Raw genomic sequence first — 22,645 nt, 5'->3', positions numbered from 1 at the left:
GAAATCTATTACGGTTGTGAGCGTGTTTTGATATATGCCTTCCATGCGCTCTGACTGCCCCCTGCTTTCGAGTAGCTCGTTAATTTCCCTGTATTGCTTGCTCACAGATTTGAGCATGTCAATTTTGCTATTCCAACGAGTCTCACACTCTTGGACTAAGCCATGTGGGAGAGCTGTGCTTGCACTGGCTTTTTTAAGATATTTGACAATGCCCTTGCACGCGTCAATCATCTCCGTTACCTCCTCAATGTCAGATCCACTGAACGTATGTTTCAGAATTGTGTTCAGAACATGGGCTGCACATGGTATCCAGTGATAATTTTTTAGGGCAGCTTTAATGTTAGAGCCCTGGTCACTCACGAGCACCACTTGATCAAATGAGATCCCGTAAGAACACAGCTGCTCATTAATCTGTTCGTGGATGTTGATTGCTGTTTTGGGCAATGGGCAATGTGCAATCGAATTCCACTGTGCACATAATACAGCTTGCCAGCTTCTAATCCTCTGTGATATAATGGCACGTCAAGACAGTGTAGGACCTTCTGTTAAAATCATCAGTCCACATATCAGTCGTTATTGCAACCCCTCCATTGTCATGCACCGCTGACTTCAGAACCTCGGATAAGACTTCTTTCTCGACCATGGCCTGTTTTTTAGCTCGATCACAGACTGTCTGCCTATGAGGAAGCACTCCATTTGCGTCGACTGAGCCATAACGTGCTCCAATGTTGATGAGACCCTGGGCCACTTTCATAAAACCTTCCCCCGAAACAATATCAAAGGGGCGCAGGTCTGTGCAACAAAAGTCCACGCAATAATCCACAAATTTACTCTTCACTTGAAGAGGAATTTTCGTGTGGTCAGGGCGCATAAAGGCATCTATAGTTTGTGGCCTGGGTTGGCCTGACGCTGCTCTATTCGGCTGTGATGGCTTCCCGGGGCTGCACTTGTGACGCGCCATGTTGGTCGTGCCAGTTTTGTGGCTATCAAATGTGTAAATAGCATCGCTAGAAGTACACATGACAAAGCCAGCACTTTGGTCATCATCTTTCATTATTTCGACAAATGTCTCCCACACTTTGCTCTTTCTATTTGTGTATTTGCGGAGCTTCCACTCCCCAGTCTTCACCTTTTCTCTTGCCGCCTCCATCTCTACCTGCAGACTGAGCTCGTGCGTCATCTTCGCGCCAGTTATTCAGCCAATAAAGTGTAGGCCTATGTATTTCATAGAAAATTGTGTCTAGTACTATATAAAGGTGTAATTGGCATCTTTATTTCAAACGACCTGACCGATCGCGACCCGAATATCATTAAAAATATTTTTGGATGACTCGTAAACGCGGGTAACCGCGGGTGACCGCAGGCACCCGCTCATTTTGGATCAACCCGCGCATCACTGCCGCGCACTACTCCACACTGAACCTGGCTGCTGTACCCCCCGTCCTTAGCTGCACTGAAACAGAGCAGTGCTGGCACAAGCCAAGAACCATGGTAAGTGTGTGTTCACAACCACATGAAAAAAATACTATAGTATTTACTATAGTAAATTGTATTATACTGTTTATATTATAGTTTTTACAACACTTTGTTAATAAATACTACAGCATACTGTAGTGTTAACTATAGTGAATTGTTAAACTAATAAATACTGTAGTATACTTTAGTTTTTATTACAGTAAACTGTAGTGTATTGTAGTATAATATAGCCTATAATTGTAGAAAACTCAGTACAGTATTGGGTAAAGTCATTTGTTTATATTACTATAGTTGTTATATTACCACAACAAATTAATTCAAGTACTTTGCTATAGTAGTTTTTCATGTGTGAAGAGCTGATCTAGTATGTTGCATCAACAACCATTTAAATTAATTTGAGAATTCTTTTGTGTAATTAATAGGGTGTGAAACCAGGCAGAGTGAGTGACATGGTGTTCATTTCCAGTAAGCCGAAGCAGTTCACGATTGATGCGATGTAAGGTAATATCTATTGTCCTATGCATTTGTACAGCCTACTAGACAGTATAACTTTGTGATTGTTGTTTGAGTGTAAAATTTTTCTTAAAGTCCTAATTGTGAAATTAAATTATTCAAAGGAGTACACGTTACAAGGCATTGCGAGGGGAGCTGCCAGATCCAGATGTCCTCAAAGTTGACGGTGTACAAAGACTTCTTGCCTTTGATTGATATGCACTACATTTTTCATGTACATGTTCATTTTTTCTTTGAACAACCACTATACTGATTGCATCATTATTCATAATATTATTTATTAAGAATCACTGCTGTTATGTATAATAAATATTACCTTAAATGTGCTTATATGTGTGGTCTCCTCTTAATGCTGTCATGCTTTGAGCCAGGTGTGTAAAACAATGCAGAACTCTAAACTTTCCTTAGTTGTAACGTGTAACTGCCCATCTCATCACCAGTTGTGGAGGAGGGGGTTTAAAGAGTTCATATACGTGTATACAGTTTTTATTTTTAAATAATTACCTTTTTAATATTGTAAAAGCTATGTCAACAAAAGGCTGTTTAATGAATTAATTCTGGTAAGTAAATGTTTAACAAAACTATAGAACATTCATTAGAAACTTTACAAGAAACTATTAGAATTAGAAATGCATTCATTAGAAACTATTAATAAGCAAAAAGTGAAATGTCAGAGTCAAGAGTTATTCATTGTCGAGTTGCCCATGCCATGAAAATGCCTGCTACACACACGAGTGGTTTTCATAGGGCTGAAGCTGTAAAGTTCATAGGCGCCATCTTATGCACGGAGTCTATACAGCGATGAAACCCTTGATCGTGTAACTCAACCTGTCAAACATGAAACAGCAGGGGGGAGCAATGAGATGCTCTCAGATGGGGATAGCTCTGCTTTTAAGGAAATACTGTCACTGAACCCATACCCTGGGCATGAGATTGTAAAGCTGGAATCTATAAACCATGCTCACAAGCGAATGGGCACAGCGCTCAGAAAATGTAGTGCCGAGCGCAAATTGGGAGGCAAGGGTTTGGGGAAACTGACCGCAAAGAAATGCAAAACACTGCAAAATTATTACAGGGGAGCAATTTTGAATAACCAGGGGTCACTGGATACAATGAAAACAGAGATATGGTCAGGCCTTCTCTGCATGTCAACAAACGAAACACCATTGCATACTAGGTGCAATCCATCTTGGTGTTGGTATCGGAGGGCAGAAGACAAAGATGAGACCCCCTTCTTCTCCCCATCTATCACTGCATGTCAAGTGACAGCTTGCTGCAAAGAATGCAGCATGGTGGCACACAAAATGTAAATGAGTGCCTCAATTCTGTGATATGGGCCCGCTACCCAAAAACTGTTTTTGTAGGCAAGCACAGGGTCGAGGGAGCGGCAAGCATGGCCATCTCCTCTTTTAATGAGGGTGCCTCAACTATGCTTAATTTGATGGCAAACTTATGGCTGGAGAGCACACTTATTACAGTGAACACCATCAAGCAGGCAGACCTGCTCAGGGTGTCCAAAGCAAACGTTATTCAGTCCGCAAGTGCAAAATGCAAACTAAAACTTGTGAGCACAGACAAGAAAGTGAAAAGGCACCAGCAAGAGATGTCAGAGGGACCTACATATGGTGCTGGAATGGATAATTAGACTTTAGAAAGGTGTGAAAGCTACTGTTGGTCTTGTTCTGTGTCCATACAACTGTCTAGCGTGGGTTTTGTCGGCAACTTTGTGCATGATACGCCAATGTTAATTAATTGAGTTACTGCAGTTGCAGGCCTTATATGCCTGCTATGTTATTCAATAATCAGTTTTCATGAGCTTGAAATATTATATATTATTATTACTAAGGGCCTGAGCATTTATTCTGTTTTTGAGCATTTTTTTCCAATAGAAATATTAAATCCCCCATTTGTAATAAAAAGCATTTGCAAGTTTTACTGATGACATAACATTTATTTTATTTTATTTTTTGTCTAGGCAATAGTTCATGCTAGTCTTGCAGAACATTCACTTCCTTTTACCTTTGCACCAGTGATGGCGAAGATGGCCCAAACTCTGGCTGCAGACAAAAGTAGCGCTGAGTGGATTGAGGCTGTCACGCACATCAGCAGCTTACAAAATGGTACATGGATTGGGGTATACATTTTCAGAGAAGATCTTCAACAATTCACAGAAGTATCCATTTTCTATCAACATTGATGAGAGTACTACCAATGGAGATAAAAAGGTGCTTTCCATCCTGATTAGTTACTTCAACCCTGACCGGAAGACTGTTGATGTGGAACACCTTCGCTCTTTTGAGCTCTCTCAAGTTAGAGAAGTTGCTTGCTAAGTTCTTTGAGGATAAAAACAGCCCATGATCCAAACTTGTCAGCATGCTGATGGACTCTCCTGTGGTGTTATGCGAGGCAGTAAGATGGGGTTGGAAACAAGAGTGCGACAAAACCACTGTCCAGCTCTTCTTGATGTTGATGGTGATAGTTGTCACCATATTCACAATGCTGCAGCTCCTTTCAGCAACAACCTTGAAAAGCAGTTCAGTGACCTGCATTCAGATCATCAATGGGCCTCAGACCAGGTTAGCTAATAACATTCAAATTAATTTATAAAGCACTTTTCAGCCTGCTACTGACTACAATGATTGCCTTTACACTAAACTTAATTTTACCCTTCATTTTACCCAGTAAAAGTTACAGTGTGTCTTCAGCATGTCACCAAGTACATGTGATCTTAGTGATCTTAACAAATGTGTTCCATTGTCTCTTATTATCAGCTGACGTACCTCAGAGAGATATGTGAGTTCATGAGCATTCCTGGTTCAGCTCCCAAAAGGTTTGTTCAGCACCGCTGGCTATCGGCTTATGATGTTGCCATTAGCACCCAGAGGTTGCTTCCTGCCTACAAGATCCTTTACTACAGCTGTGTACCACTCCCAATGTGAAGGCTGCATCCTCCGAAGGCCATATTTGAAGGCCAATTGGCCGCATTTGAAGGCCGATTGCGTCACAGCGACGCGACAAAGGACGTCCCAATTCAAAGGCTGCATCCTTGGAAGGTCGCATTTGAAGGCCGATTGCGTCACCGCGGCGTGATGAAGGCTGTCCCAATTCAGTTCTGCATCCCCCGAAGGCCGTATTCGAAGGCCGGTTGCGTCATCGCGACGTGACGAAGCCTACCCTGATTCAAAAGCGACACCAAATGCGCCCTTCGTTTCCCCGTGAAAGGAAGGATACATAAATGGACACTTAGCGGCCTATCCTACCCTATTCTACCCCATAAGTCATTGCACGTCGGTGACGACAGCATTTTTATTTTATTTTTAAAGGTGGTCAAGACTAGAGATCGGTGGTGGACAGCAAATTCAAATTTAAATGTAAGTATTATGTTTTCATTTACTCAAATAGCTAGCGAAACCAGAGTTAAAGTTTATTATAAACTTCATCTTAACTCCTTCGTCACCATTGCGTGGCTTCATTTGTCAGGTAGATTTAGGCAAAACTTGTGCTAATATTAGTTTAACAACCTATTTGTAATATTTGCACTAGTCTAAAGTTATCTCACTTGTGTATTATAAGAAATATCACTCACCCTATAAAGCCCACAACAATAAGAAAAGCAGTTGATAAGGGAAATGGGGTTTCACTTTTATGTGTTTTTGTAGTGCTGTCATTAAAGCATATAGTATATAGAATATATATAAGCATATATATACAGTATATAGAAATATGATTTCTTAAGTATTTTGTATGCATGTCTTGATGTGTCATATTTTGCAGTGTTAACAATGCACTTAAGATTGCACCCCTGTGTTAAGCTTTTTTAGAGCAATTCAGGAGAAAAAAAATACAAAGTAAGAAAGTTAATACACACGTCTTTGCTGAAATGTATTGTGCTGTTGTTGTTAACAAATCATGGTTAATTTGCTCTGCCCTTAGGATTGCAAGTGTCCTGGGACAGGTGAGGGTGTGAGTGGGAAACCCACTGCTGAAACTTGGCCCTGGTTTGTCCTCAGGGCCGAGTTCAGCAGTGGGTGCCCACGGTGAGGAGGAGCCAGGGGCAGCACCAGCACCAGCAGCAGCAGCAGCAGCACGAAGGCAGAGGCGAGGAGAGCACAGGAGGAGAGTAGGGAGAGGATGGACAGGCTGTTTTCTCTTGAGAGAATGATTGAAAAATATATATATTTTCTACATATTCTTGTTTAACTTTTTTCACTTTTATTTTTTAAAAGGAAAGAAAAATATGTACATTATTTTTATGCAACTTTAAATGTGTAAATAAAAGAGAATGAATTGTTCTGGACATTTTTTTTTTTTTTTGACAGTCATAATTTCTACATGAAACAAACTCTTGTATACCTTTTTTTTTTTTTTTCAAATAAAATTGGTAAATGAAAATCAATTGTTCCACGGGCTACATTAAAGTACTTTTTCCAACTATTAACAACATACGTTAAACATATCAAAATCAACAAACATTTACAGTACATAAAATAAGAAAAAAATGATGTAGACTTTTATTCAGCTGAGCAGGGAGACCCTGGAGCTGCTGGACCGGGATGAGCTGCCCCTGGTAAGGCCTCCTGCTGGTGGGACATCATCTGGGATGGTCTCCAGAGTGTTTGAGTGCATATTTACACTGTCCACTAAGCTGTCTACCAATAGGTTTGCAGGGCTGACTCAATCGATGGCTGCCATGTCACTGAGGTTTTCTTTTTCTTTTTCAAAAAGAGTAATTTCTAGTTAAAACAAGTTTTTAGTATCGAGTAAAACTAGAGGTATGTATTATGCAAGGGAAAAAACTCCTTGTCAGGGTTTTTATTATAGTTTTGTATTTATATTATGCTACTACTGCATTTTACTTCTGAATATTTTCAAGGTTGTTACATTATATAGCCTACTTTTGTGTAGTTTACTGTAAAATCATATGTGAGGGGAAAAAAAAGTACTTCAGTAGGTTACTTCACATTTGTACGTGAATACTTAACGAAATATGCAGTTCTGAAAATTAAAGCAACAAAATGTAGGTCTATTGTCAAAATATTAACAAATTGTTGCTAACTACAGCTTCGTCCCATATCAAAGGGCGCATCTGAAGCGCTCGGACTGGTCTAGCCTACGGAGGATTGTTCTTGTCGCCTGGCAACTGTGACAGCTGCCGATGACGAGCGCAAGAAATACTGGACTTTTTTATATTCAATTGGGTTTTATATTCAAACCGGGCTAAACCGAAAATACATGATCCGGGGCTGAAACATCCTCAACATGTCCTCCAGTAAAATATAAAACATAAAAATGACAATAGCCAATTCTGGCTCCATAGCTGTTTACTCAATTAGGCTATGAATTATCAGGATGGCAGCTGTCATCTCTCGCACCGTTGCTTGGCGCCAGGAGCGGTGATCAGAAACACCTGGTTGCGCAATTAGGAAATCCTATGAAGGCTACATGGTGCATCCTTCGAAGGACGCATAGGCTGCATCCTTGAAGTCTTCAGTCCTTCGAAGGATGCAGCCTTCACATTGGGACACAGCTCATGGCTTCATGGACAGAGAAGACAAGGCACTCTACAAGGACCCCTGCAGCAGCTGTTTGCTGATTACAACGTAAGCGAAAAGGTACAGACACAGATTCGGTTCTTTCACAAAGACCTCAGCAAAAAAGGTAACTCATCACAGTTGTTATTCTTTGGTTCTGATTGCCTACCTGCACTATGGTAACCAAAGGATTTTCAAGAGTCCTTGATTTTATTTATTTATTTTCTTAAGGAATGACGCAGCTGGGAAAAGACCGGAAGAAGAGGATGGCTCAGAAAGTGTGGAATGAAGCCTCCACAACTGAGCTGCACCCCAAGTGTTTATACAGGAGTGCTGCCAATCCTTAAAGAATATGTCATGGTGTTCCAGGTGAGTTACAGATTGAGTCCTCCACTGACAATTTGACTCAAATGAATGGTACATACCCCATCAAGCTTTTTATCTAATCAGAATGAGAAAAAAAAATCTGACATTTGGATTATGATGATAAAAATGTAACTGAATTTTGTGGTGGCTGGCCTCAAAAAAGAAATTATAGCAATCTCATGTTTAATAATTACTGAGAACACTTTCTTTGTAGGACCTTAGACATGTTCTTTTATGCTTGTGCTTCTATGTATTCTTTGTGTGAATTTATGTACATTAAACCACACCTTCATGTTATTGTCCTCACAGGGCAGTCAGACACTTATCCATAAACTGCACATCAAACAGCTGCAAGTTTTCACAAACTTCCTTGCCTGCTTTGTCCAGTCTGAACACCTGAATCCAGTGCCCAAATCTCTGACTACTCTGGACTTTGATGACCTGTGAGAGAAATGTATGTTGGACGAGACGCGGATCGGTTCAGAGTGGCTCATCCACAACACCCTGTGAGTAACTGGGATGATTCATTTTGAGCCTCTGCTGTGTTTGTATGACAAACACATTAATTAATTGTAATAATCCAGTGAGATTTCTGTATGCACAAGGAATTCTTGTGATTCAAGATTTATTTTGCACAGTACTGTATGTACACTAGTGTATGTGTGCTGCTTGTTGATCTGTTTCAGCTGCTGAAGCCATTCCTTCAACAAGTCTCCAGGGCATACATTACATGTGCCAAATACCTGCAGAAAAAGCTGCCTTTGCAGAGCAAGACCCTGCAGTGTTTGTCTGCCATAGATCCAGTTGTGAGAGGGCACTCTCAGACTGGGTTTGAATTAAAGAAGCTCACACAAATGTTTAGTCACATGCTGCCACCTGATGCTGACACTCACCAGGAGATTCTTCATTATAGTGTGGACCAGACCCTACCCACTTTTCACAAATTATTTTTGACCATGTCACCTTTTTCACCTCTTCTGAGTTTGCAAGTATGAAGCAAACAAACATGGGACAGCAGCCAGGAAATGGTTTTGCTGGGCTGCAAGGCTGATAGTATGGCGTTTCCCCTCCAAAACTCACTTCCATGAGTTGTGATCAAACTTATGATGCAATATCAGATGCTTGCCAGATGGTTCCCCACTAGAGTTGGGCAAAATTCATAATTTAAGAATTGGCTTAAAGGAGGCTAATGTGTAAAACTCAGTTAAAAGGATAGTCCGCCCAATAATGGACCATTCCAAACCTGTATGACTGACTTTCTCCCGTGGAACATAAAAGAAAAGTATTTTGAAGAATGTTGGTAACCATTGTACAGAAGCCAAAGGGAATCAAAGTTGTTTGGTTACAAACACTCTTAAAAATATATTTTGAATTTTGCAAAATAATGTGTTGTTGTTTTCTACCTAAATTCAAATTCAGCTCAAGATCCCACATTCACAGATGGTGCACAACTCCACCAAAAAAAACAAACAAATTTTTGGTAATGAGTTGAGTAGAAAAGGTAAGGCAAGCAATATTATCCATTTTCTGCCTTCTCCAAAACTTTAGGTGTGAACACAATCCATTTTACTACTAAGTGTGATTCAAAAAGATTTGTTGCAGGAACCCACCTTTTGCACATGTAGTTTGATATTAATACATTAAATTAATTGCTTTTATTTTAATTTGTTGACAGGCCTCCTTTTACTTCAACAGAAAATAATTACATGCAAAGAGAAAAATATGCAAGTCAACTATTTTATTTACAATGATTTACATGTATGATGATAATGTACATTGTTTCATAATGATATCTTCCATAAGTAATCACTTAACAGTTCCATTTAAACCTTCATGAAAAATGTTTATATATGAACAAATTCTTGTTATGCCCACAGTGAGCAAGCCAAAGGCAAAATTTTCATAAAGTGGTAGTAGTAAAAGAAAAAAACCTGCCTTGTTTCTCCCAAGGGTTCCCTTGATCAGAGGGTTTTTTTTTTTTTTAACATCGAGGGCATATTTAAGGATTCTCTTCAAAATGAGTTTCTACATGACTCTGAAGGGTTACTTGACGAGTGAAACTCTTTTCACACAATGGGCACGTGTAAGGCTTCTCTCCAGTGTGAATTCTTGTGTTACTCTCAGGATTTTTTTTATTTGTGAAATTCTTCCCACTTTCATGCCAAATGTCCTCTTCAGTGTGATTTCTCATATGCCACGTAAGGCTTCCTTTATGTGTGAAACTCTTTCCACACTGACGGCATGCGTAAGGCTTCTCTCCGGTGTGAATTCTCATGTGATCATTAAGGTGTCCTCTATGAATGAAACTCTTTCCACAGTGATGGCATGTGAATGGCTTCTCTCCAGTGTGAATTCTCATGTGACCATTAAAGTGTCCTCTATGAATGAAACTCTTTCCACAGTGATGGCATGTGAACGGCTTCTCTCCAGTGTGAATTCTCATGTGACCATTTAAGTGTCCTCTATGAATGAAACTCTTTCCACAGTGATGGCATGTGAACGGCTTCACTCTGGTGTGAATTCTCGTGTGAACATTAAGGTGTCCTCTATGAATGAAACTCTTTCCACAGTGATGGCATGCAAACAGCTTCTCTCCAGTGTGAATACTTCTGTGAATCTTAAGTTCTCTTTTATTTGTAAAACTCTTTCCACACTGATGACATGCGAGAAGTTCTTCTTCTGTGTGATTTCTCATGTGCCAATTAAGGCTTCTTTTACGACTGAACCTCTTTCCACACAGATGGCATGTGAACGGCTTCTCTCCAGTGTGAATTCTCAGGTGATCATTAAGGTGTCCTCTATGAATGAAACTCTTTCCACACTGATGGCATGTGTAATGATTCTCTTTAGTGTGGATTCCAATGTGACACTTAAGTTTTTCTTCATTTGTGAAACTTTTTCCACACAGAAGGCATGTTAAAGGGCTCTCTATGGTGTGCAATCTTAAGTGAACCTTAAGTTTTCTTGTATTTGTGAAACTTTCCCCACACTGTTGGCATGTGAAAAGTTCTTTATATGTATGAATCCTCTTGTGCCATGAGAGGCTTGCTTTTTGTGTGAAACTCTTTCCGCACTGATGGCACGTGAACGGCTTCTCTCCAGTGTGAATTCGTAGGTGTTCATTAAGGTGTCCTCTATGAATAAATCTCTTTCCACACTGAGGACATGAGAAAGGCTTCTCTCCAGTGTGACTTCTCATGTGAATATTAAAATGTCCCTTATGATTGAAACTCTTATTACATTGTTGGCAGGAGAAAGGCCTCCCTCCAGAGTGAGTTTTCATGTGATTCTGAAGAGTTAATTCACTAATGAAACTCATTCCACACTGATTACACGAGAAAAGCTCTCCCGTGTGCATTTTCATGTGACGCATAAGGTTTTCTTCATCTGTAAATCTCTTTCCACACTGAAGGCAAGTAAAAGCTCTCTCTTCAGAGTGAATTTTTAAGTGAACATTAAGGTGCCCTTTATGTCTGAAACTGTTGCCACATTGAGGGCATGTGAAAGTCTTCTTTCTGGTTTGTTTTTTTATGTGATCCCCAAGGTGTCCTTTTTGTGAGAAATTTTCAGACTGTAGATTACTAAAAGGTTCTTCAGTTACAAAATTTTCAGGTATCTGGAAATGATAGTTGTCCTCCACTTCATTCAGTTCTTGACTTTCCTCTTTCACTTCTTTCATCAAGCCTATAAGTAACATTAAATTGACAAATATTAGTTCAAGAAAGGTTAAACAAAAAATACAAAAAAGTGAAGCCCAATTAAAGATAGCAAAAGACATTGTTGTGCATTATTGTGCACAAAGGCCATTGTTATGTTATGAATGTTATGGTCATTTTAGATGCATTTTGATGTTTTCTCCGTCAGAGTCAGAAAATCATAAAAGCAGTAAAATATCCAAATGATTCTAATTCAGAAACTTTTCAGGTCAAGACTATTATTGGGTTTGGACCTTGGCTCAACCACTCTAGGGGAAATTTGGAAAAAGTCACTTTGCAACTACATGTCAACACCTACCCATAACCTAAGTCTACTGACAGTCTACTAATACTCTAATGAGATTTAGTTGACATGTAGTTGAAAAGTTATTTATAGTTAGTAGAATGTCTAAAGTGGACTATCGAAATAAAGTGTAACCGCTACTTTAATCAGCTGAATGAAAAAAAATTAAAGACTCAAACCTGTAACCAAATGCTGTTGTCAAACAGTGACTGTGAACGCAGCAATCATGGACATTTCTAGTACTGATAGATGCCTTTTAATTATTTCCACTTTATTTTTTATGTTGGGATTTTTTTATTGTAAAGTATTTTATTTTTACTTTTATGTTTAAATAAAAATGTATTATCAAAAAGGCAGTAATGAAATTAAGTGGATACAGAAACAATGTAAATGTTTTGCAAATTACTTATTTCTTTATATATATATTTTTTTTATATCACAGACCATCATCTGAAAATGAATCTGATGAAGTCTGGGAGCCAGTCAGCAAAAAACAACATACTGTGGGACAGAATGACAGCACCTCATCAGGAGAGGAGCCCCATCCTCCACTTTTCCCAGAGAGGTTCTGCCAGCAAAACACCAAGAGGCAGAGGACGGGGGAGGGGGAGAGGCAGAGGGAGATCTGGCAGCAGCAGTCAAGTTGAAATGTCATCTAGCACTTCTGAAGATGGATGGAATGATGTTGACATTCCAGACGTGACACCACCACAGCCTACCTTCAGACCCACCAATGCACCAGGACCTCAGCTCATTCGTACAGCAACCTATACAGTTCTACAGTTTTTCCAACTTTTTTTTTCAAACACCCTGTTACAGACAATAATTAAAAACACTAATGACTTTGGATCAACTCACTACTCAAAGCCATCCAACCCGTGGATTTACGTTACCTTACAGGATATTTTTGCATTCATGGCCATGGTCATTTACATGGATATTGTGAAACTCCCTTCAATAACGGATTTCTGGCGAGGGGGTAATCTCTACAGCTTGCCGTTCCCTAAAAAGGTTATCACCGGAAAGAAGTTTCTTCGGATCTGCCGCTCCCTTCACCTCAGTAGCATGGTGGACGATGCTGCTAATGAGCAGAGAAGAGGAACATCACAATTTGATCGCCTCTGCAAAATAAAGCCACTGTACATGGAGATGAGGGATGCCTGCAAAAGGAACTTTCACCCTGGCCAAGAAATTTCCATTGATGAGAGGATGGTTGCCTCAAAAGCATGTATCGGGCTAAAGCAGTACATGAAAAATAAGCCTGTTCGCTGGGGATACAAACTTTTTGTTCTTGCAGACTCAAGCAATGGGTACACTTGGGACTTCTTTGTATATGAAGTGAAGCTGCAAGGAAACCGTGGTAAGGGGCTCAGTTATGAGTCTGTGATGGAGCTTCTTGACACACAGTTGCTTGGCACAGGCTACAAGTTGTTTGTAGATAATTTCTACACCAGTCCCTCTCTTTTCTGCGACCTCCTTCAGAAGAGGATCTGGGCGTGCGGAACCATACGCACAAACAGAATTGGGTTTCCAAAAACAAAAATCAATGTTCTGGACTCTAAATCTCCCTGTGGGAGTATAAGATGGATCCGGAAGGACTCCCTCCTCTTTGTCCAGTGGCGAGACACAAGGGACGTGTTCATGTATTCCACACTCCACACAGCCCATGCGGGGGACACTGTTCAGAGGAGAGTCAGAGATCCAGATGGGCGCTGGGTGTTGAAGGACATCTCTGTTCCACCAGCAGTGAAGGAGTACAACCGGTATGTATCATATAATCAACAATCTTTTATGCTATTTGAAATAAAATAAAATATCTCGATGTTGTTTTTTTTATGTCCAAACAGGTGCATGGGTGGAGTGGACCTATCTGATGCCCTAATAGGCCCTAAGTGTAACCAATATATATATATATATATATATATATATATATATATATATATATATATATATTATATAAATTATAGTGTGAGTTCTAATAGTGTTTTAATACCATAGCAGTTGTTTTGTCTCTTTATTTGTAGAAAGTTTGGTTTCAAGAATTGAAAAAAACACTACAATGTGTTTATGCTTCAGTTACTATGTGTCAGCAATTACTGACAGTGAATCTGGATAAGGAATATAATAGCTTTAAGTGTAACCTTTCATTAGAGCCCAAAATTATGACTGTACAGTGGCCTTTTTTTGGGAAGCGCCTAGACATAAACTTAGATAAACGTGTAAAACACTCATTTTCTAAGGTATTGTTATCAAATTTTAAACTGGGTTTGGTAAGGCTTCATGCTGTGATCCCATTGTGTTTTCCAGCTAATAGCTCCCAGCTGTAGTTATATGCAGGCATCTGTTTACACTAGGGCTGGGTAAAAAATATTGATTTCTCGATTTTAATCGATTCTCATTTTTACGAAACGATATCGATTCTTAAATCCCAAGAATCGATTAGTCATCCTGTTTTCAGTTGATGAATGAATGGAACATTGTTGCACGCATCCCATCCAATAAATCGCAATAATCTTTGTGCTTTGTTATTATTGATATGAAACAAAGTATCAGATTTCAAATTACGTCCATTTTCTTACGAAATTCAAAAACATAATTACCGTTTTGAACTTTTGGCGCTGTGGCGTGAGATCGCTCTGGCTCAGCTTAAGAGAAGCAGCAGCGCGGAGCGCACATGATCTTCTCTTCCGCCTTAATAATAGCCTACCAGTTACAGCGCGAAATAAACATGAATGAGCATCTGAAAGTGTGTTAAAAGATAGTGTACAACTTATCGAAGTCCGTATCATGTCACATGGAATCGCTCAATCAGTGTTTCAACCGTAGAAAGACGTTAGTAAACAATGTCATGTAAGTCACATTTACCTCAGAAAAAAACATATCCAGTGACCATAAACTCGTTAGTCAGCTAGAAAAATTAACTCTAGAGAGGAGCATTTTGTTAAATATATGCACCATATTACATATTCATTATAATTTTTAATGTTCTTAAATATTTAATGCATGTTTGAATAAATCTGGAAAGTTTTTTATGACAGCCACCATTTAAATTTGTATATAATTTCATATAACTTTATTATTATAAAAATAAATAAAAGTGTATTTTAAGTGTTTGTATACAAATCAGTTAATTTTTACCTTCAATATTATAGTAGGCTAATGAAGCCTATAGGCTACAACTGACTCCCATAGTTTACAATAATAGTTAAGAGATTTGTTTTCCTTGAGAAATTTTGCAATGTATTGTACCTGATATCCAAAATAATCGATATTGAATCGAAAGCGAATCGAATTGTGAAATTTGTGTCAATACCCAGCCCTAGTTTACACAGAAATTTTCCCCCCCTTTTTTAGTGTGTTCAAAGTTATATTACTCAATACCAGTAAGACAGTGATTCTGACTGTTTGGGAACAAACCTCAAAGTGTCCCCTTTCAAAAGATGCATATACTCCAAAAAGTTCAAGAACAGCATGCAATTTAATTTGGGTAGGCCTTTTTTTAGTAGTTTTTGGCTAATTTTGTAGGAACGCTTATTTACATTTTCTTTCTTATGCTATGATGCTTGTCTGTTGTCTGATTAAGACATTACATATTTTGTACCAGGCCGTTTATGGTTGTTTATATTGTTCAATAAAGTTCTTGGTAAAAAAATAAAATAAAAAAATAAGCTACTGAGCCTGTTATTATTGTATGCAGCGTGCAAGGTTTACGCGCATGCTCCAAGTCTTCTCAGTTTTTAGTGTATCTGTGGCAGAATTACAGCACAACACACTGGTCTGGCATGTATACTACATCGTTTTGAGTCGGTTTCAGATATTTCTTGAGACGACGCCGTGTTTACGAAAAAAATGTTTAGAACGAGGAAAAAAAAGATTGGATAGGGAAAGCTCTGGCTATGTGTGGATGTGGCCTAAGACACTCTTCTCCGCTTCTCAAAAACATAAAACATTAGTCTTTACACACATCGTGTTTTAAATAAAGAAAATGCTGTACTTATTCAAAGAACCAGTTTTTTACTTAACCTTACACTGCAAACAAGCAGAGACAGTCTCCAAAATATGTGCAGGACTTACTATCCAGCTGTACATAATAATTACAGACGCTAGAGTAGTGGTTCTCAACGGCGGCATTCAAATAACAACGGGGGGCGTTGGAAGCAAGATTTTTCAAAGGGGGGCGTTCACGAGTTTAAATATGTAACGCAAATTTTTGTTCATTTACTTTTATTAATTTTAAGCATTTAGTAATTTATTTGTAATAAACACTTTAAGTGGGCTATTTAAAAAGAGTTAGGACTATGTATATGTTAAATTATGTTGTAAAACATATGCGCAGAGTGTGATGTCATATTGTGTGAGCACGTGAAAGAATACGTCAGCAGCGATAAATAAAAACATTCGTCCGCAGACGCTCTACTCCTGAGCGCAAGTCCACCGTCAGTGTTGTAGGTAGGCACTAGGCAGGTTTTTTGTGTTCATTTCTATTGCATTACGATTGAAAGCAGTGTCAATAATGTCAAAAATATGATGTGCAGTCAAGTTCGTGTGTGTATGCTGTTTAAATGAGTGTTCTCACCGACATGCTTGTTGTGATTCTTCTTCCAGTTTAATGCGACATGTAGCCTGAGCTATGTATCGTTACTTTTGCAACGACTCTATTATTTTTCCCGTCAAAGACCAGCGCTCAAGCACTGACTAGAATCCAGTGCTGACAAGAATCAGCATTCACGTGCTCAAAAATGTGTTTCACGCTGACAACAATCATGGCTAGAATCACGCAGCGGAGGAATGGAAAGTTGACAAGCCATTAAAAAGTATTGACTTAAGAAACACTTATATTTTTTCAAATATTTTCAATAAATCATGTTCCCATTCACTCCGGTGACGAATTTTAAAATTAAACTAAATTCTATTTATAAGGTAAAACTTTTACATTTTCAGGCATTAATTAATTCCAATCCCTAATGCCAAAATGTTTTCTTTGTTCACCAAGTAATTTACTGGTCAGGCATTATTGTTAACTCGCAAGACAGTAAGGAGAAAATTACAATTAGATGGATAATTTAAATATATTCTGTAATCACATTTTGGTAATGTATTCATTCCGCCGTCACATCTGAGCGCGAAACGCTGCTTGGGTAGTTTCAAGATATAAAAATAATTAATAATACAATAATAATTTAATTGTTCATATGTGTTTATTCTTGTTAGAAGAGGGTTTTTTTTTACTGATTATGAACACAAATTAATCACGACAAACCAAATTAATTGTAATTGTATTAATTACACCATTGATGAAAACAAGCTGATACCAAGGTATTTTAGGCCTACAATTCTAACATAATTTTTCATGAAAAATCATGATTGTATTTATTTATTTTTCGAAAGTAAGGTTAATGTAAGCAGCTTCTTGCAATACTCTCCTAAATGCATAATAAAACCTAAGTGCAAACATTACCGCTTTAATGACCGTCCTTTATTTTTCAGTGCATTTGTTTTACAATATATTATTATGTAGTAGAGTAGTGTAGTGTAGACAGACACAACTAAAAGAGGTTTGAATTTTTTTTTGTTTAATTTGCACACTGAATATGGGTTGGAGCTTTTAATTTTGAACTCTCAAAGTGCACCAGATTGATGAATTTAACATTAAAATGCACAACATTTTCTTACGGGGAAATGTTATTTTTTTCACTAAGGCGACATTCACACTCTGTGTCAGTCCAATGGTTTTTTCCCACTGGTGGTACTATTCCACAGTCGGAGAAACACTGTTCTAAAGGTGTCTTCATGTCCTGTTGAAAAGATCATATTTACGATTTGAAAGCACATGAATGCTACCACAAAGTCGTAAATATGAGTGGGAAGCTCAGGTTTTTCTTTCAGCCCTGATTTTTACAAGTTGGGGGCATGTCAGAAATGTGGTGGAATACCACAATATTTTAGGTATTTAGCAGTGACATCGTCAGGCAAAAAAACAAAACAAAAAACACTTTGTGCCGGGAATTAGCTTATTTTGTTAAAAATAAAAACCTGACAAATTATAATAGCATTGCAAAAAAACTAATTATGTAACAATAAAGCTTACAGTGGCTTCATAAATTAATTTAAAAAAAAAATGTTAGAAAGCAAACCACCTGATGCACATTGTTTGTTCTTCATTTTCTAGGAGTACAAAAACCTTGCTGTATTTATGTGTAGTTAATTAAGAGAAGGTACACCAACGAAAGGGACTTGAACGCACCTGATGTAGTAAACACGACTTCTCAACTCCTAAGTTAAATACGAACTTCCCAGTAGGATTTGAACGCACCACAAGTCAAATGTGGTTAAAAAAAAATCTAGTTTTGTTACCGTTTTCCCTAAAGCTTGAATGCTCTCAAATACACAATGTAATGTAAATGTACTGTAAAGTATCTCAACAGTTATTGAGCAACTCAGAATAAACACCAACCTATTTGTTCCTCAGTTTCTTCGTCTTTCACTCTGCAGGGTTCGGGATAGCTCGTGTCTTCACGCTCCTCTTTAATAAACTCCATCTTTATGTCCATGTCACGAAGATTTTTTCTTCTAACTTTACTTTTCTCGAAGAATATTTAACTTTACTCAATAGAAAGGAGTAGAAAACAAAGTAAATCACTGATGTGTAACTGTTCCTCGTGCGTGGATGCGCTTTACACGGGAAAACAATAAAATTTCTTTGGCGCTATATTTACGAGAGACTTGCTGCATTACAATATTATGTATACATTAATTTCATATTACCAACGCAAAATGAGCAAAAGTAATATTACCACGTGAAATGCATTAGTTGAAAACCGATCGTATAACACACCATAGATACTGAAAGGCTCAAAAACAAAACACCTTTTCTCTGTGGAATAACAGCCGACTGAGGAGTCCCGGCGTCGGCGTCGTGACATCAGGGCGCTTCCTGGAGGCAAAACAAAAGACCTCCTGCTAAAGATTTCACTTCTAAATTTGGTAATGATAATCGAAACTGCAATTTACGTAAAGAAAACCTTGAATCACTTGATCATATTTTAAAAAAAATAATTAAAAAAATCACACAATTTTGTTTTGAACTGTTCAGTTTTTGTTTTTAAAGTGTGCTTCAACATTAGGGGGAGATTGAGGACGGGTGCAACCCTTTTTGCATCTCCTTAAATTTCTCAGAGGCTGTTTGTATTGGAAAGCCAACATTTTATTACAATATACCAACATCTGTCAGCTACACACCCAGACTGTTGCAACATGTGTAAATGATAATATATGTGCACATTAGCTATACATAGACAAAGTAGCAACATTTATTAAGATGTAATAAAATCATTCTTTAACATCTTTTTCAAATGTATTTATTTTACTTGTGCACAGACAGGGTCTTCACTAAGTTAAATTGGCTGTATAAAGACAAAGATTAGTAAAAGGAAACAAAAACATTTTCAAGTAACAACCCAGACAGCAAACTGACTACGAAACGCATCCGCCGCGGAGGTACAGTGAACTCCGGAACGGATCCAGAAAACGGATCCGAAACTGCGTCCACTTGCACACCGCGCCGGATACGCCGCGGTGGCGGCTCGCGGATCCGGTCCAACACCGCTGCGGTCCCTTTGCGTATCCGTACATAAATGGGTGCATCCGCCCCGGCTTCGCTTTGGATCCGCGAATGAGCCGCATATCCGCTCCGGGTCCGCTCCGGGTCAGAATTTCCGCTCCGGGTCGCGTCTGTGTTGTACGTCACACGCATCACACATGACCAGCGTCGGCCAATAGTGAGCCTACGTGTGACGTACAACACAGACGCGCTACGCTATTACACTACGCGAACTCACTCGAGGCACAGAGAGAAGGAAATGAATAGTGGAATAAAGTCGTTATTTTTGTTTACTTTTTGCGCACAAAAAGTTTTCTCGTCGCTTGATAAACTTAAGATTGAGCCACTGATGTCACATGGACTACTTTGATGATGTCTGTATTGCCTTTCTGGACGTGAACAGTTTACCGTCCATTGACTTTCAATGGAGGAACAGAAAGCTCTCGGACTAAATCTAAAATATCTCAAACTGTGTTCCGAAGATGAACGGAGGTCTTACGGGCTTGGAACGACATGAGGGTGAGTCATTAATGACATAATTTTAATTTTTGGGTGAACTAACCCTTTAAGTTGTAAATCAATGTAATTGGTTGAGAATGGTTTCTCTGAGAAACCAGAAAACATACTGTCCATTTAACTATTTCAGCTGGCTTTACGTGTGGTGGTTGTCGGGTTCATCATATCCTAACACTGAATTATGTTTTTGAGAAAATATAGAGGCCAAAAGGTTAATGTAAAATATAAAGGATAATATACGTATACTAACATCGGCTTTGGCCTTCTTTTTGGCCGCATCTCCTCCTCTTCCTCTTCAGACTGTAGATCTGATGTGTTGCAATTTAGAGCTTTCTTCAAGAGTTGTCGTGCCACAAAGTAGTCATCTAAAAAATAAATAGCCTACATGTTAAACTTCAGTAGACCTTCAAATTAATAGAGTAAAAAAGAACAGATCTATAGACAACAGAACAATATCAGAATGTAATTAAAAGGATTTTCTTCCCATATAACATATTGGCAAAATACTTTGATATTTGCTTACAGCACCAGATAAATGTAACTTCCTGTTTCAAGAACAGGTCAGTACGTCTACCTTGGGTTATTTCACCAAGTGCATGGTGTAACTGCATATGGGTCACTTTTAAATTAAAGAAGCTGGTCCAAAAAATAAAATAAATTCAGATATGGTCAACAAATCGGAATTGGGCATCAAGACCTGCAGTATAAATGTGGCCTTATTCAACTCAATTGAATCAACAATGAACTGTCAACTTACAGTGAAGTTGCTGAAGAACTTACTGTCTTAAGGTGGAGCTGGAGACAGGTACAGTTTTTCTATTCATTTTATCTAAAAGAAACGTAACAGAAACACAAAATACACATTTCAACTAGTGAGTTGTGGAAAATAACCAAAATTTTTAGTGTTTTCAAAAATAATTATACAGCAGGGCTCGACAATAAGGACTGCCTGATGGCCCGGGGCCAGCGTGAAAGACACTTGGGCCAGTTGCAGGAACTTTCACCTGCCCCATTGGGCCAGTGCTGCATCTTCAAGTTGATCATTTGCAAATTGCCTTGACAATTTAAATGCTGTAGTGTGGACCAGTGTCAGAATTTTACAACATATCTGGCTAAATCAAGTTGGAACAGTATTAAATCTTACTTTACTCTGATGTCAGGAAAAGATGAAACTCCAAAATAAGACTGGTGGCACTTGAACGAACTGTAAGCTGCAACAGAACACAAACACACACACACACACACACACACACACAGTATCTTAATATGATATGAAATAATTATCTGAAACAACATTACATGGGGAGGTGGTGGAGAATATATTTGTCATGATGTAAACAAAAATGGACTCAAACTAACCAAACCAGTACAGTATTAAATGCTGTAGTGTGGACCAGTGTCAGTATTTGACAAAATATTTGGCTAAATCAAGTTGGAACAGTATTAAATCTTACTTTACTCTGATGTCAGGAAAAGATGAAACTCCAAAATAAGACTGGTGGCACTTGAACGTAAGCTGCAACAGAACACACACACACACACACACACACACACACACACACACACACACACACACAGTATCATATAATATTAATTATTTTTTTGAAACAACATTACATGGGGAGGTGGAACTGTCAAAATGTAAACAAAAATGGACATGTTATACCAGAAATTCAGTGAAAAAAGTAAGTTAGGTAACGTTAGGCCTAACATGATAATATCTTGCCTGACATTTTAACAATACGCGCTCAGGGTGTAATAAAAATCCGGACAGCTAACGTTAATTAAATCACCTAACCTCCCAGAGAGAAAGAATATACCATCCAAATAGCTTTTTTCTCAAAGTTATTAATTATCAAATACATTTTTACTCAAATCTACGCTAATGACAATTTGCTAACTTGGTTTGCCACAATCATTTCAGAAATAAAATCATCGGTATGTTGAACGGTATGAACGGTAATGTTTTACAGCTGTAACTGTACAAATAAAGCATATTTTAACCATTCTTACCGTGCTCCGTGCATGTCGACCTGCCGGTTGTAGCTTTTCCACAGTGCGGAGAATGATTCAGAGACGATGGCGACAGTTGAAATTAGGCGCGTTTGGTCAGCGGGTCCGCCCAGCGTCTGTAGCGAGTCCGCGAGGTGACAGTGCGTCAGGAGGCGGGGCACATGTTAAGGCGCGTCCGAAGTGCGGATCTGTATGTGATCCGTTCTGGGTCCGCCGATTAAAACCGCAGGCGGGGCCGATCCTGGAGGCGGGGCTGATCCTGTTAGCGCAGCGAAAACGAATCTGACAGTCAGGCGGATCTGGCGGCTTGAGGGCGGGTCCGCCACGGACTCCTTTGCTGTGTGGGAACCAGGGGTTCTTTACGGTTATCCGGACCACACCTATTTCTGGATAAATTATTTACGTGTGGTCACGTGTGGTCCGGATAACCGTATAGTACCCAACCAGGTTTTGATAAATTATTACAATACATTTGAACTACAAAATAATATTTTCCAAATCAACACAGAAATGTAAAAATACTTCTCCTGTGAAAGCTTACTGAACTGTATGTTTAAGTGAATGTTGGAATATATTCTTATATACAACCAAATTTCTAGAAAAGTTGGGACATTTTATAAAATCAAGAATC

The 22,645-nt window shown here is 38.7% G+C and overlaps 1 protein-coding gene and 1 long non-coding RNA gene across 2 annotated transcripts; both read right to left on the bottom strand.

Moving 5' to 3' along the window:
• Positions 1–9,609: 9,609 nt before the first annotated feature.
• On the bottom strand, positions 9,610–18,806 carry LOC311087727 (uncharacterized protein). The gene is made up of 2 exons (XM_084121130.1): positions 18,340–18,806; positions 9,610–11,570 (listed from the first exon to the last, which is right to left on the bottom strand). The coding sequence occupies exons 1-2, from the start codon at positions 18,434–18,436 to the stop codon at positions 9,886–9,888; spliced, it is 1,782 nt and encodes a 593-aa protein (XP_083977256.1). The 5' UTR covers positions 18,437–18,806; the 3' UTR covers positions 9,610–9,885.
• Positions 18,807–20,769: 1,963 nt separating this feature from the next.
• Positions 20,770–22,012, bottom strand: LOC311087736. The gene is made up of 3 exons (XR_014607359.1): positions 21,456–22,012; positions 21,146–21,212; positions 20,770–20,830 (listed from the first exon to the last, which is right to left on the bottom strand). It is a non-coding gene; the product is annotated as an uncharacterized lncRNA (long non-coding RNA).
• Positions 22,013–22,645: the final 633 nt, after the last annotated feature.

The sequence above is a fragment of the Abramis brama genome (genome assembly GCF_963993115.1).
Source record: "Abramis brama genome assembly, chromosome: 7".
In the NCBI taxonomy this organism is placed as follows: Eukaryota; Metazoa; Chordata; class Actinopteri; order Cypriniformes; family Leuciscidae; genus Abramis; species Abramis brama.
The sequence above is the reverse complement of the archived record's forward strand: the minus strand, read 5'-3'. Positions and strand labels throughout refer to the sequence as shown.